This window comes from Dipodomys spectabilis, unplaced genomic scaffold (assembly GCF_019054845.1).
Source record: "Dipodomys spectabilis isolate Male_0828 unplaced genomic scaffold, ASM1905484v1 ptg000188l, whole genome shotgun sequence".
Classification (NCBI taxonomy): Eukaryota; Metazoa; Chordata; class Mammalia; order Rodentia; family Heteromyidae; genus Dipodomys; species Dipodomys spectabilis.
Window position 1 is genome coordinate 1454304 of NW_024870865.1, and position 15953 is coordinate 1470256.

Here is a 15953-nt window from a genome sequence, read left to right on the forward strand (position 1 = left end):
GAGTAACATGAGCCTGCATAAAGAATTCGGGGATCAATCGGAAGTAATTCCTAACAGTCAAAGCCAGAACAACTTGGCCAATAAAACAAATAACAATAACATCAAATCTTGCTCAACAAGGGTTAGGACACTTTTGCCTGTGGCAAAAGTGGTAGACTCCCCTTTGTGCAAGGTGTTTTTATTTTTTTCAAACAACAGAGTTTAAGCTGGGCGCTGGTGGCTCATGCCTGTAATCCTAGCTACTCAGGAGGTTGAGATCTGAGGATTGTGGTTCAAAGCCAGTACAGGCAGGAAAGTCCGTGAGATTCTTATCTCTAATAAACCACCAGAAAACCGGAAACGACACTGTGGCTTAAGTGGTAGAGTGCACCTTAAGCTGAAGAGCTGAGGGACAGTGCTCAGGCCTAGAGTTCAAGCCCCACAACCGATCAAAAAAAAAAAAAAAATTGAGTTTTGCTCTATGCTCAGGCTAGCCTGAACTATGATCCTATTTGTGGTTCCTTAGGCTGCTAAGATGACAAGTTCAAATCTCCACACCCAGTCATTAAATGAGATTCACCCCTCAAATCCCAGGCTTTGGATGAGAGAGTCCCAGTTTGGCCTCAAATTGCAATCACCTATCTCTGTTTTCCAACTAGCTAGGATTACAGGGATGAGCCACTTCACCCAACCTTTTCTTTGGAAGGTCTTGGGGCTTGAATTCTGGGCCTGGGCACTGTCCATGAGCTCTTTCACTCAAGGCTAGGGTTCTACCACTTTGAGCTACAACACTACTTCTAGTTTTCTAGTGGTTCATTGAAGATAAGAATCTTATGTACTTTCCTGCCCACGCTGGCTCTGAATTGTGATTCTCAGATCTCAGCCTCCAGAGTAGCTAAAATTACATGAGTGAGCCATTGGCACCCAGCCACTTTACTCAGCTTTTAAGAAAAAAAAAGCCACTTTACTCAGCTTTTAAGAAAAAAAAAAAAACAATTTCTGGGGCTGGGAAGGTGGCTCAGTGGTAGAGTACTTGCCTTGCATGCATGAGGTCCTGGGTTCGATTCCTCAGCACCACATAAGCAAAAACAAAAAAGCTGAAAGTGGCACTGTGGCTCAAGTGGTAGAGCGCTAGCCTTGAGCTGAAGAGCTGAGGGACAGCATGCAGGCCCAGAGTTCAGGCCCCATGACCAAACCCCCCCCCCAAAAAAAAATTTCTCAACAAAATAAACATACAAGTTCATGCTACTGTAAACATTCAGTTAAATACATCAATGGAGGGAAAAGGAGAGTCTTTTCCTACAGAAATTCCAATTTTATTAATAACACGGGAAAACAGAAAACTACTGGTTTAATTTAAAAGTGTCAAGGTCATTGAATGACACCAAGAAAGACTGGGGGACCACGACAGATTTCAGGACAATCATGAAAAATAACTACATGCAATGTAACAAGTCCACCATTAAAACCCAGGGAGACCCTGAGTCTAGTGTATATGCCCATGCCTACTTCCAGGTTCCATTCACACTGGGGGAAGTTATGAGGAGGACACATGAAAACGTGCTGCATGTAACTTCCTATTGTGTTTCAAATTTAGCTCCAGGAAATTAAAAAAAAGAAAAGAAAAGCAAGAGTTCTCCTGACTATGAAGTAGACAAGCACAGGGACAGTGTCCTAGCACCTCCCTTCATCTTCTAGAAGGACAGTATGGTATGAAATGATGAACCAGTAAATAAACGCACTGACAGGCTATGGTGTCAAGTAAAGTTCCAAGCCTGTACAGACAAAACAAAAATGCCACAGGTCAAAAATATTTCACATGTAGCTGGGTGCCAGTGGCTCACGCCTATAATCCTTGTTACTCAAGAGGCTGAGAGCTGGGGATCATGGTTCAAAGCCAGCCTGGGCAGGAAAAGTCTATGAGACATTTTTTTTTTGGGGGGGTCCGATTGTGGGGCCTGAACTCTGGGCCAGGGCGCTGTCTCTCAGCTTTTCAGCTCAAGGCTAGCACTCTACCACTTGAGCCACAGCGCCACTTCCAGTTTTTTCTGCTTATGTGGTGCTGAGGAATCGAACCCAGGGCCTCATGCATGCAAGGCAAGCACTCTACCACTGAGCCACCTTCCCAGCCCTCTGTGAGACTCTTATCTCCAATTAATCACCAGAAAACCCGAAGTGGCGCTGTGGCTCAAGTGGTAGAGTGCTTGCCTTAAGCTGAAGAGCTCAGGGACAACACCAGGCCCAGAGTTCAAGCCCCACAACTGACCAAAAACAAAGAAAGAAAGAAAATATTTCACATGTGAAAACAGAGCTGGGTGCTGGAGGCTCAGGCTTATAATCCTAGCTACTCAGGAGGCTGAAATCTGAGGATTGTGGTTCAAAGTCAGTCCAGGCAGGAAAGCCTGTGAGACTCTTATCTCTCCAATGAACCACCAGAAAACCAGAAATGGTGAGGTAGCTCAAAGTGATAGCATACTAGCCTTGAGCAAAAGAGCTCAGGGACAAAGCCTAGTCCAAAACAAAGAAAGAAGACAATTCAGAAATAACAGCATGGTATGCAAAGCTCCAAAACAATTGTTTAGTGCTTCTTGGCCCTGAACTGGCAGAAAGTTAACTCTAAGACAATATGAATTCCTAGGTCACATGATAGCTTGTCATCTGACCTACTTGAGGATTTTTTTTCTCATGGCTACTGGAAATAGGGAGCAGCTAATCTGTAAACTGGAAAACAGATCAAACCTGTGACTATTTTTGATCTCCTTTGCTGCCTACCATGAATAATAGGTGACAACACATTTGTTATAAGCTACTTTTTTTTTCTTTTGCTGGTTGCGGGGCTTCAACTCGGCCTGGGCACTGTCCTTGAGCTCTTTTGCTCAAAGCTAGCATTTTACCACTTTGAGCCACATCCCCAGTCTTGGTTTTTGACTGGTTAATTGTAAATAAGAGTTTTATGGGGACTTTTCTGCTTAGATTGGCTTCGAACCCCAGATCTCAACCTTCTGAGTAGCTAGGATTGCAGGTGTGAGCCACCTGTACCAGACTTACAAGCCACTTTTGATGTCTTGAATTAGTACTTCAGCAGACACTGTTACAAGAACACAGGAATACTTGAGATTGCTCCCCAGTAGGCGTTCGCAATCCTATCACAGAGCAATGCTCCAGATCAGGATTACCAAGAAAGCATTATCTGCCTCCCAACGTCTCCAGAGTTAACCACCAAATGAGGTGGTTTAAACCCAGGTATTTTCAACCCATCCCACTCCACCATATTTCATGCACATACTGCTGAGGCATTTAGAGTTGGGTGCTGGTAGCTCCCGCCTGTAATCCTGGCTCAAAGTGGTAGAGTGCTAGCCTTGAGCAGAAGCCTTGAGCAGAAGAGCTCAGGGACAGCACCCAGACCCTGAGTTCAAGCTCCAGGACCAAAAACAACAAAAACAAAAAAAGAAACAACAACCAGTATCCATAGAGGGAAATAAGTAACACACAAAAAAATTGCAAGACACAGATGTGTCTGCTTGTTCTTGAAGCACAGAGATAGGTCCCTGAGCTAAATACTTCTCACTGTCTAAAGTACACATTCAACAACCATCAATAAGTGGTTGATAAGTAAGTGTATCATTAATAACTTTCATACTTCTTTTCTTCCTTTTACTTAATCGCCAGAGCATTATGAAAATGAAGACTTCTTATGCTTTTTAATAGGAGACAAAAAAACGAGCAGGAAGTGTCACACCTACTATAACCTACTGTGCTGAATGCAGAGTCCAAAGGCTGCGTAAGGGTCAGGATTCTATTACCATGTCCTGTGCCCTGAACAGTCTGTCAAAAGGATAACCCAAAGGCTGACCAGCTTGATACTGATCCCAAAGCTACGTAGTAGCTAAAACTAAAGTTTTCTACTATCAATCTGACATTTCTATGATATCAAAATACTAGCCAAAAATACTTATCCTCATATACTTCTACAGTGGGGAAGGGCACAGCCAGTTCTGGGAAAAAGCTGACTTTCTGCAGGGAAAAGCTGAAATCTCACAATTTTTAAAAAAAGGCTACAGAGATTTTAGTTTTCCTTTTGATTCATGGTGGCTAAAGGACACAGCACTCCCTCCTCCTTTATGACCTAAATGTAGCATCAGCTTGAAAGAAAAATTGAAACCTCACTTTCCTCTGGAGTGAATGGCATGGCCAGAGCCCCCTCAGAGTCAGCGTGAGCAAGATGAATCCTACACCTGCACCCCTTTGATCCCGAGAAGAATGGTACATTACCGGCCTTCCTTTTGGTTCACCATGGGCCTTTTCGTTAGATTCCATTTGATCCCCTTTCATGCACCTACAGACAATTTCATGTGGGTCTCCCACAAAACTGAAGTCATTTTTGGTTAGTATTGGTTTGTATCCATGAAGGAAAGGAAAATTGTTTACTGAGACTAAACTGTGAAAAGAAAAAAATCAGAAGAAATAGCTAATCCTTACTCCGTATCCGCTCTCTCACCCAAAATACGTTTAAGACAATCTGAAGTTAGGTGAAGAGAATAAGAATAGAGATTCCTAGCGGTACTACCACTCCATGCTGTCTTATGGGAGGTGATTTGATTGGCAAACCCTAAATCTCTGTGGTGCACAAGTGCTGCTGGGAACCTGGTGGTTGCTAAGCAGCAGTAAGCAGCACACACATGAGCAAGGACACTGGCAAGGGTCAGGGCCACAGCACATGCTCAAAGCACCTGCATGGTCAGATGACTCAGAATGGGGACCACTATCAACTGGTGTCTGAAGGAGCTCTAGGTGTCACGTCACAGAGGGATGTTTTATCTGAACCCATCAAAATTGAATTGAAGATGAAAATTTTGAAAAAGAGCTCCCACTGGCCGGGCGCTGGTGGCTCATGCCTGTAATCCTAGCTACTCAGGAGGCTGAGATCTGAAGGGCAGGAAAGTCTATGAGACTCTTATCTCCAATGAACCACCAGAAAACCGGAAGTGGTGCTGTGGCTCAAGTGGTAGAGCGCTCACCTTGAGCTGAAGAGCTGAGGGAAAGTGCCCAAACCCAGAGTTCAAGCCCCACGACTAACCAAAAAAAAAAGAGCTACCACCTTTTTGCAACTTTAAGAGAAAATTCCACAGGATAAAATCCTAATCAGTAAGGATTACAGTCACGTACCCTGTAGAAGACCCCCCCTCCCTCAGGTGCCACTGTGGGCATACTCCAAGTTGTCATGGCCATTGCTAGGACAGTACTGCAACATTCCAAATCTCTAGGAGTGTGCACCTGGGTGCAAACCTATTGGTCTGAATGAACTAAATTCATCTCAGTCCAGCAAGAATAACCTGTGATAAAATGAAACATAAATCTGTCAGCCAGGCACCAGTAGCTCATGTCTGTAATCCTGAAGATCACAGTTCGAAGCCAGCCCAAGCAGGAGAGTCCCTGAGGTGCTATTCTCCAATTAACCAACTCAAAAACTGGAAGTAGAGCATGGCTCTAAGTGGTATAGTGCTAGCCTTGAGCAAAAGAGCTCAAGGACAGCCCTGTGAGTTCAAGGCCCATGACTGGCAAAAATTAAAATAAAAAAATAAAAAAAATTCTCCCAATCTGAAGAGGATTGAGAAATTCTGAAAGCTATTGGTTTTGAGTAATCCTGTCAAAACACAGTGAATAGTCAGTTACAGGTATGTTTATGTCCTAATCCCTCAAATCACGTATACTCACTAACAAGACAAGATCAGACAAGAAAAGAAAACAAATGTAAGCAAAGATAAGAGCTACCTAGTGTCTTAGCCAGCAATTCAATTGTCCTGTTAACCTAGCCATCCTCAAAGTCCTCCGTCCACAAGCAGGCTGAAAATTGCAAAGTGATCTCTGAGAAATATTCAAAAGCTGTGGGAATCTACAAAGTTCACAGACACCAGAGAGTCTCAACCTTTTTCTGAAGTCCTGAGAGAAGGAAAGGCAACAACACCCACTGACTGGCCAGCAGGGTAAGCGAGCTGTCTGGCCAGGGGCCAAAGCTGGCTCCTCCATCTGCGGCCAAGAGAACAAGCTTCACAGTTTTAAATGGCTGAAAAAAAATGTTAAAGAACCTATTTCCTTATAAGTGTCAGCACTCACTTACGAAAGATCTTTTTTGAACTTTCCCAAGCTTTTCTGAATGTACTGTGTTCATAAGAACTCCTGTATCATTTATATGTAATAAATATACATGTATGTAAAAGTATATAGAAAAAAAAGACCTATTTCCTGGTATGTGGAAATTAAACGAAACTCAAATTTTAGTTTCATTAAAAACAAAGTTTTGCTTAAGCACGACCTCCTCATTTGTTTGCGTGCTGCCAGTGCCTTTGCATGCCAACGACAGAACTGAATAGTTGAGACCAAGGCCATATGAAATTTATCTAGGCTCAAGAGTTTGCCAAAACCTGCCCCGTAATAACAGTTGCTGCTAATGTGCCCGGAAATAACTGGCTTTAGCTGTGTAACTGCACAACAGATTCCAGATGGCTGTACTGAACAGCATGTGAGAACGGAGAGAGACATGACTATACCTTGCTGAAGTTAAGCTAAAGGCGAGCTAAATCCCAGTGACTTTAGGAAACCAAACAAACCAAACACAAAAGTAAACAGTTCTTTCACCACTTTATTACTTATTATTTCCCGTGAGGGCAGGGCTTTCGGACTGTTAGTTATACGAGGTCCAGAGCCTGCCAAGTGCACATGCAATGTAGCAGGACACATGGCGGACTTTTTTGAGAGGACGTAAGAAACCCCAGGCAGCCATGGTCGCGTTTTGCTTAAGATGGTGGGACTGGCTGCCATGTCCGCTTATTGTCCTACCACAAACCTTCACTATGTTCTCCCTAGTCTCCCCTCAGCATTTGGAGTGGGAAATTGTTTGGACATCCAGAAAGTGCAAAGTTAGGGAGTGAAATCACCATCACTCTGCCTTGTTCTCAACCAGCATGCTGCTGGCATTTGCTCTAGCCATTCCACACCTTGCCTAGTGGCAGGGTGCAATCTTCACAGAAGACCACTGGAATACTTCACCCTAAATTCTTTTTTTTTTTGGGGGTCCGGTCGTGGGGCCTGAATTCTGGGCCTGGGCACTGACCCTCAGCTCTTCAGCTCAAGGCTAGTGCTCCACCACTTGAGCCACAGCGCCACTTCCGGCTTTTTTCTTTTTGCTTATGTGGTGCTGAGGAATCGAACCCAGGGCCTTGAGCACGCAAGGCAAGTGCTCTACCACTGAGCCACCTTCCCAGCCCCTTCACCCTAAATTCTTAAGCAAAGGCTACTAAGTTTTTGTTTTCCAGCAAAGAAAAATACAATAAAACAGCAAGAATAGAAAACAAACTAAACTAGAAGAAAGACAAAGAGGCAAAGCCAGATTAGTAAAGACACTGGCAACTTCTGAGCCATCAACAATGCTGAGGTGATGCTGAGTGCAGCGCTGGTAACTGGGGGATCCGATCGGACATTCCCCCATCCTTAGCAACTTCTTTCTCACCTGAGACACTCGCGTCTCCAGAACTTACCTCAGGGCAGCAGCATGGTACGTGTCAACATAGTCGGAAATGAAGAGCTCTCTGTTCTTAATTACTGGGTCTGTAATGACAAGTTCTCTTCCAGAGTCTGTCAAGAAAAAAAAAAAAGTTAGTTAAGAAGATATTAAAACTGAGCTTCACAAAACAGATAGAGAAGTTTAGCAAAATCTTTTTTTTCCAGTTCACCCCTCTCACTCCCACTCCCACTCCCAATTAGAGGAAGCTCAGTAAACAACCAGGACTGGTTAACACCATAAATGTGCAAAATATGACAAAAGAACAATATGTAGTAAGAATAGTAAGAACAGAGTGAAGTTTTTAACAACTGATAAAGAATCTTATTGGATATGCTATGTTTCTCTATATCCATATACTTGGCTAAGATGTAGGAAGAACCACAAGATAAAGAAAAAAGGGGGCTGGGAATGTGGCTCAGTGGTAGAGTGCTTGCCTAGCATGCATGAAACCCTGGGTTCCATTCCTTAGTATCACATACACAGTAAAAGCCGGAAGTGGCGCTGTGGCTCAAGTAGCAGAGTGCTAGCCTTGAGCAAAAGCAGCTCAGGGACAGTGCCCAGGCCCAGAGTTGAAGCCCCACGATTCGCCAAAAAAAAAAAAAAAAAAGTGCTAGATGCTGGTGGCTCATGCCTGTAATCCTAGCTACTCAGGAGACTGAGATCTGAGGATCACAGTTCAAAGCTAGCCCAGGCAGGAAAGTCCATGAGACTCTTATCTCTAATAGACCAGTAAACAGCCAACGTGCAGCTGTAATTGTAACCTCTCTGTACGGTATTTTCACAATTAAAAAAAAAAAAAAAAAAAACTCAGAAAAAGTGCCCAGGCCCTGAGTTCAAGCCCCAGTACTAGTGATAGATGGATGGATGGATGGATGGACAGATAGATAGATAGACAGACAGACAGACAGACAGACAGACAGACAGAGAAGAAACAACTATCACATACCAGCAACTTGTAGAAGACTACAAATAGTGATCTTATCCACTTTGTGTCTTTTTATTTTTTATTTTGTTTGCTAAATTCTCCAAAATAAAATGACAAAATTAGAAGGACTAACCAAGTTGCTGTTTTAAATAAGAAAACAATTTTTAACTAATATGTCTTTATTACTTCAAAAGAGTTTTAGGCAAGTGCTGGTGGTTCATGTCTGCAATCCTAGCTACTCAGGAGACTGAGAGCTGAGGATCAAGGTTTGAAACCAGTCTGGGCAGCAAAAGTCCATGAGACTTTATCACTAATTAATCAGAGAAAAAGCAACGTGGCACTGTGGCTCAAGTGCTAGAGCACTAACCTTGAGCAAAAATGTCAGGGACAGCACCTAGACCCCAAATTCAACTTCCAAGGACTGGCATGGTGTGCAGGCATGCATGTGCGCACACACACACAATTACTTAAAAAACAATTTAAGTAGTAAATACAAGAAAAAGAACACTCTTCTTCTAAATGGTTTTGGTGTTGTTTATTGACTGAAAACCTGTCAGCATATACAGTCCAAAAAAAGCACTGTGATTCTAAGAGCCTGAGCACTGCTACCAGGCCAACAGAGGTACTCAGTCTCATCTCTAAACTCACCCACATCTACAGGGCCAAACCTGTCTCACTCAATGGTGTGCTTATCTAGCATGAGGTCTCCTAGCCCTAGCAAGAATCAACTAATCGTGTGTGTGTGTGTGTGTGTGTGTGTGTGTGTGTGTGTGTGTGTGTGTGTGTGTAAGAATTACACACTTTCCTGACGGGGTTGTCTATGAACTGTGATCCTGAGATCTTAGCCTCCTGAGTAGCTGAAATTATAGGCATGAATATCCAGTGCCTGACACGAATCAATTTTTTTAAAAAGCCATTCTACACCTGTACAAAAGTAACGTACATATGTATAGATCCCCTGACAAGTTACTGACAAGTACAAGAAAATATAGAATAAAAAAAAAGCTGCCTAGAACACCTTCCAGTTCTGAAAAATGAACTATCACACCAAATTCCATAACATCATTCAAAAAGTTTTGCTTTGAAAATTCAAGTTCAGTAGCCTGAATACAGGGAAGCTAAATACAATTACTGAAAAGGAAAAGAAAGGGGCTGGGAAGGTGGCTCAGTGGTAGAGCGCTTGCCTTGCATGCATGAGGCCCTGGGTTCGATTCTTCAGTACCACATAAGCAAAACGAAAAAAAGCCAGAAGTGGTGCTGTGGCTCGAGTGGTAGAGCGCTAGCCTTGAGCTGAAGAGCTGAGGTACAGCGCCCAGGCCCAGAGTTCAGGCCCCACGACCGGGCCCCCCCCCCCCCAAAAAAGGAAAAGAAATACAATTTTATAAAGGTTTTTCTTTTTCTTTTTTTGGGGGGGTGGGGGGAGGGGTTGGGTGGTCATGGGGCTCAAACTCAGGACCTGAGCACTGTCCCTGAGTTCTTCTGCTCAAGGCTAGTGCTCTGCCACTTTGAGACACAGCGCCAATTCGTTTCCTGCTAGTTAATTGGAGATAAGAGTCTGACACACATTCCTGCCCCCGCTGGCTTTGAAGTGTGATCCAAAAATCTCAGCCTCCTGAGTAGCTAAGGATTATAGGCATGAGCCATCAAGTGCTTAGTCTCCATAAGGTTTTTGATACCAGCTATTCATCAGTACTTGAAACAAGATATGTAAAGAACGAAATGAATGCTAAGCCACATTTCCGGAACACTTGGCTGGTACACATGAGGTCCTGGGCCCAATTCCTCAGTATCATATAAACAAAAAATAAATAAAGGAAATAGAATGAAAACAGAAAAAAAATATTTTAAAAAATTAAATTACTGTCGTTTCCGACAAGGAGCTATCTTCGTTTGAGGGGAGGGTTCTCCTAGCACGAGCTCAGAGGTTTAAAAACAAAGAGCTGGGGCAGAAGCAGCCAGGAAAAGCTCTTTCTCAAGGAAGTTTACCAGAGTGGTTATAGCCACTTAAAGGATATCTTTAGAAAGACTGTCACCCAAAGCTAAAATGTACAAGAATTAAATCAAAGAGATTTACTTACCGTTTTCATTATGTCGATCCTGAACCAAATGCTGGTACACTGAATCTGGAACTTCAGACTGACGGTAGTACCATTTGACGTTCATGAGTAGATGGTCCCTCTTACTCTGAAAAGGAAAATCTAACAGCATTAGGAACAGGATTGCAGGCGCCTGCAAGTGCATAGCATACCTATGATTATAAGGTCCTGTAAACAGATGGCCAAGCCGATGGGGAGAAACCACCATCACCAGGACAGGGATTGTAGGGTCGGACTGTATTTTTTTCAAACACCTCAGTCACAATACCCTCTGACCTTACCCCTCCCAACCTGCTCATTTCAGGAAACAGAAGAGACCAATCTTGAAACTGCTTCTCTGCCAACCTGGTAGCTTGATCAATACTACGTTTTTATTGAACACACATACATGAGTGCATCTTTTTCCATCTTAATCCTCAGCCATCTTGGTATTTATGACTGGAACACACAGCTGAGGCTCACTATGAGCCTCTGTGTCACGAAGAGCTGACACCAAGTCAACTCTCTCCAAGGGTTGTTTATCACAGATGCTCTTAGATTCTTCCCCAAATGTGGATCTGTAGCTATTGCTGTATGTCAAACAAATGACATCCAACATGGATGGGGATGAAGAAACGATGGCCCACAAAGCAGCTCTTACAATATTTATCTTTGAGTCTCGAGAAAGCAAACAGAATCGCTTGTATAGAAGTACTGGCACATCATGCAGAGGCTGATCAGCACCATGCAAATGTCTGAGGACGGTTAACAAGAGGTTCTCTGAACGTTAACTTTGTTCTTAGTTCATTGAGAGCAATCAGGGATCAAGTGCTACCATTTAATTTGAAGGTTATTCCATGCCAGGCTGAGAGAGAGCTCAACAGGGACTACACTGAGTTTCCCAGGGTTCATAAAACAGTAAACTCAGGAGAGACCTGGACAGATCCTCCCCCCAGAGCTGAAGGCTGGGTCAGCACTTTAGACAGCCTCTACCTTCTCTCCCAGGCCCACTGGCCAGAAATCCCTGGGAGCTAAAGTTCAAAAAGTGCCTCAAGTTCATAAGGATATAGCTAAAACCTAAAATATGTCAACAGGCCTCATTAATGGAGGGAAATGGAAGATATGTCTTGCTTTAGTGAGAGGTCATAAATTTAGTCTACACTAAAAGGTTGAGAAGGGTTGAAAACATCTCTGCTAAAATACTTAAGCCATTAAAAGAAGGGGGGGGGGGAGAGCACACCTCTCATAAATATGAACAGGGATTTAAATGTGTTATAAGTACCTAGATTCTTACTGTGCAATTCACTATGGCAAATACCCATGCCTTACAGAGACAGGCATCACCAGTGGCTTGAATAAAACAGACAATCCTACATGATGAACTCTTTAGCTTCATCCAGTTCCAGGGCTTGAACTCAGGGCCAAGGCAGGGTCCTTGAGCTCTTTTTTGATTATTTTTTTATTTGTGCTGGTTCTAGGGCTTGAACTCAGGGACTGGGCAGGGTCTCTGAGCTCTTTTGCTAGCACTCTACCAGTTTAGCTACTTCTGACTTTTTGATCCTTAATTGGAGACAAGAGTATTCACAGACTTTCCTGCCTGGGCTGGCTTCAAACCATAGTCCTCAGATCTCAGCCTCCCAAGCAGCTAGGATTATAGGCATGAGCCACTAGCACCCTGCATTTTACACTTTTTTTTTTTGGGGGGGGGGGGGGGGGGGGGGTTGGTCATGAGGCTTGAACTCTGGGCCTGGATGCTGTCCCTCAGCTCTTCAGCTCAAGGCAAATACTCTATCACTTGAGCCACAGCGCCACTTCTGGTTTTCTGGTGGTTTATTGGAGATAAGAGTCTCACGGACTTTCCTACCTGGGCTGGTTTTGAACCACAATCCTCAGATCTCAGCCTCCTGAATAGCTAGGATTACAGGCGTGAGCCACCAGCGCCCAGCCTTTACTTTTTAATCATAAAAACTGTTCAGTACTGTCTGGATGGAAAAAGGAGATGACTACCACCGTTCTTACAGTTTTGTTTCTTAATGAAAGCAAAACAAATGTTAAGAATAAAACCTTGCTCCAGCACTCTGAGATAAAGAACATGGAATTATAATAGGTAAGAAAGCCTTCATAGCACAAATCCCAAAGCCACCACTTCCTATGCATGTGTCTCCACAGATTCTCTGAGTCTCTCCTTTTCTTGTAAGATGGTACTAGTTAAACCTACTGAAAGAACTTAAAAACTAGTATCTGGAAACCTACTGAAAGAACTTATAAACTAGTATCTGGAAACAAGCAAGTGCTTAAAGAAATAATCCGTCTTTTGTTAGTAGATGATAGCACCCAGTGCTTCACAGGAATCTCAAGAACTCTGCTGACTAATACAGAAGGATTTTCTCCCAGGAAAAGGGTTTCACGCAGGGAAGGGATGACACTGATCTCAGATCACCCAGCTACTAGCAGAGGTTCTCAAGCTTGCACTGAAGAGTTACTGAAGGCAAGCATGTGAGCGTTCGGACCCAGCAGCAGTCCTGGCAACAATGTCTGAAACATCACTCTGTGTGTTTCTGCAACACATCCAAGATGCCTGAAAACCCAGAGAGCAACAGAAATATTTTCTGATACAGTAACTGGCAATGTACCCTGCTTATGTTTCTGAAGCAAGATAGTGATTCTTGGAAACCTTTGGCTCTGCATTTTTACGTTTCTTCTAAACCAAGGATACTTCCTGGCCACACATTTAAAAATGACTACTTTGGTATGGTATTCAGTAGACACTCTGTGGAAAATGAACTATGCAACTTCTGGGCAGGGATGGGGTGGGGGGAGAAGCTTAGGGAAAACGAAGGCAGGGGTGACACTGCTCAAAAAGAACTGTACTCATTACCTTATTTATGAAATGGTAAGCCTCTGTTCAACACCTTAATAAATAACAATAAGATTATTTTTATTTAATTTCCTTTTTTTTTTTTTTCTGGTCGGTCGTGGGGCTTGAGCTCTGGGCTTGGGCACTGTCCCTGCGTTCTTCAGCTCAAGGCGAGCGTTCTACCGCTTGAGCCACAGTGCCACTTCTAATAAGATTATTTTTAAAATTACTGCTCTGGTTTGTTTGTATTTAGACTTACAACTCCATGTTATACATTATCTCAGCAGTTGAAGGACTTTTGGCATTCTTAGTGTAGTACCACCTGGCAACCAGCGAGTGGCAGTATTGTGTTTCAAAAAGACTAAAAATCTTTGCAACAGGACAAAGGTAGAGTCAGGCTAACCAGAAGTTTTAAAGAATTTCAGCAGCTGCCACAGGTACAATGTTTCCAGGTATGTAAGGAATTTGAAAATTCAGCATCTAAAAAGGAAGACAAGTGTGTGGTTCTAAACTGAAATTACAAACTATAATACTACATTTCTGCCTGAAGCCACTAATTCAGTCCCGCTAGTATCCTGGGAAGTATGAAATGGAACAAGATGATTTTAGGATCTCTGCAGAAAGGTCATCTTGCAGGAAAACAACTACTACAGGAGGGACCCCACTGTCCCTGGCTCCAAAAGCCACTTCAGCACTGGGGATTGCTCAAACATTAACCAAAGGAAATCCTCATCGGATTCCTATTCCTTGTAAATCAGAGACTTTGCCCCCCAAAAATCACAGAAAATTAAAGCCAGAAATACACAGGATAATCTGATCCAACATGAACTTTCAAGAGTAGTCATTAGACTCTTTGTTTTGTTTTTGTTGTGTGTCCGGTCCTGGGGCTTGAACTCTGGGCCTGGGCACTATCCCTCAGCTCTTCAGCTCAAAGCTTGCGCTCTACCACTTGAGTCACAGCGCCACTTCCGGGTTTTTTCTTTTTTGCTTATGTGGTGCTGAGAAATCGAACCCAGGGCCTCAGGCATGCAAGGTAAGCGCTCTACCACTGAGCCAACTTCCCAGCCATTAGACTCTTGACTTCACAATTTACTATGTTGTGTAACTCTGGGCAAATAACTTTTCAAATCCCCTCTGCCCCCTAGTGTGGTTCCCAACTCACTAGATTGAGATGCTTTATTATATAAATTGAGTGAGTGTGGAGTTGGGGTCATGACTCAAATGGATAGAGCCCCTGTCTTGCCTGAATTAAATCCCCAGTACAGTCAAAAGACGAAGTCTATTGAAGAACTACTAATTGAAGCCAGTAATTGTGGTTTCTTTTCAGTGTTTTACTCTGTGTCAGGCACCAGAGGCTCATGCCTGTAATCCTAGCTACTCAGGAGGCTGACATCTGAGGATCGCAGTTCAAACGCAGCCCCAGCAGAAAATCTCTGAGATTCTTCTTTCTAACCACCAGAAAACCAGAAGTGGAGCAGTGACTCAAAGTGATAGAGTGCTAGCCTTGAGCTCAGGAACAGCACCCAGGCCCTGAGTTCCTGAGTTCAAGCCCACAACTGACCTCCCTCCCCCCAAAAAAAGTACAGATGAAGATAGTAGTAAAACAATCACATACAGGCTTTTTCTTTTCTCTGATTCAAAATTAAGTTAGTTCTGTACAATAACCACAAGGGGGAAATGAGCTCTGTGGGAAATGAAGGCACAAGTGAATCCACTTCTTTATAAGCATGGCTCAAGTGGTAGAATGCCTGCCCAGGGAGCGAGAACAAAGCGCTGAACCCAAGCCTCAGCTGCTGGGGTTCCTAGGCAACCTGCCTTGTTATTTACTAGTGAATAACTGAAGGATGGCTTAAAAGCCACTGTGGGGATAAACGACTGGTCTACCCAAGGTGCTGAACCACAACGGAAGGAGGGCAAAGCACCCACCAGGAAGTGCACATGGCCACCATTTCACTTTCACACAAAAGCAACGCTGCATACACTGGGACCCATGAGCTAGCGAAGAAACCACCCAACAGGAGTGCATTATCTAACTGCTGGCAGGAAGTTTCCAGAACACAGAAGTTGTAAAGGTGGAAGGAGAGGGTTCAGGTTAAATTAAGGTTAATTCTTCCACATCCCTGGCTTGGGTTTCTTTTGAAATGAAAACTCCCCGTAAATTTAAGGAAATGAATGACGCCAGACCCCACCCCCTTCACCTGGGCTTGGTAAAAAGACCAAATCCACAGAGGGCAAAGGAAGGAAGAGGCCTTCTATAGGCCAGGGCAGCGGACAACCCGCCTGAGGACTAACGCAATTACTACAAGTCAGAACTGAAACGAAACACCCCAAATCACAAATAACCTGCAAACGGAGAGGGAAGGGAGGGTAGGAGAAAAATAAAGGAGGGGGTAACACCGTTTGGCAGGAATGTACTCATTACCTTACGCACGTAACTGTAACCACCCTCCCCCCCCTTACAGGATTTTTACAATAAAATTTAAAAAAAAAAACACTTGCAAAGATAACTAACAAAGAGTAAACAGACCAGAGGTCAATAGGAAGCAACTACGTTTA

At 43.5% G+C, this 15953-nt stretch overlaps 1 protein-coding gene and 1 long non-coding RNA gene across 3 annotated transcripts in view; one reads left to right on the plus strand and one right to left on the minus strand.

Annotated features, from left to right (window-relative positions):
* Positions 1-15953, minus strand: part of Rere (arginine-glutamic acid dipeptide repeats) — a 394753-nt gene that overhangs the window by 152821 nt on the left and 225979 nt on the right. For both annotated transcript variants that reach the window (XM_042695750.1, XM_042695749.1), the window contains 2 exons: positions 10544-10649; positions 7515-7611 (listed from right to left, as the gene is read on the minus strand). In XM_042695750.1, coding sequence (XP_042551684.1) covers positions 7515-7611; positions 10544-10649 — 203 coding nt within the window. The remainder of the gene's footprint in view (positions 1-7514; positions 7612-10543; positions 10650-15953) is intronic.
* LOC122121499 lies at positions 205-14827 on the plus strand. The gene is made up of 3 exons (XR_006149952.1): positions 205-267; positions 1465-1468; positions 14804-14827. It is a non-coding gene; the product is annotated as an uncharacterized LOC122121499 (long non-coding RNA).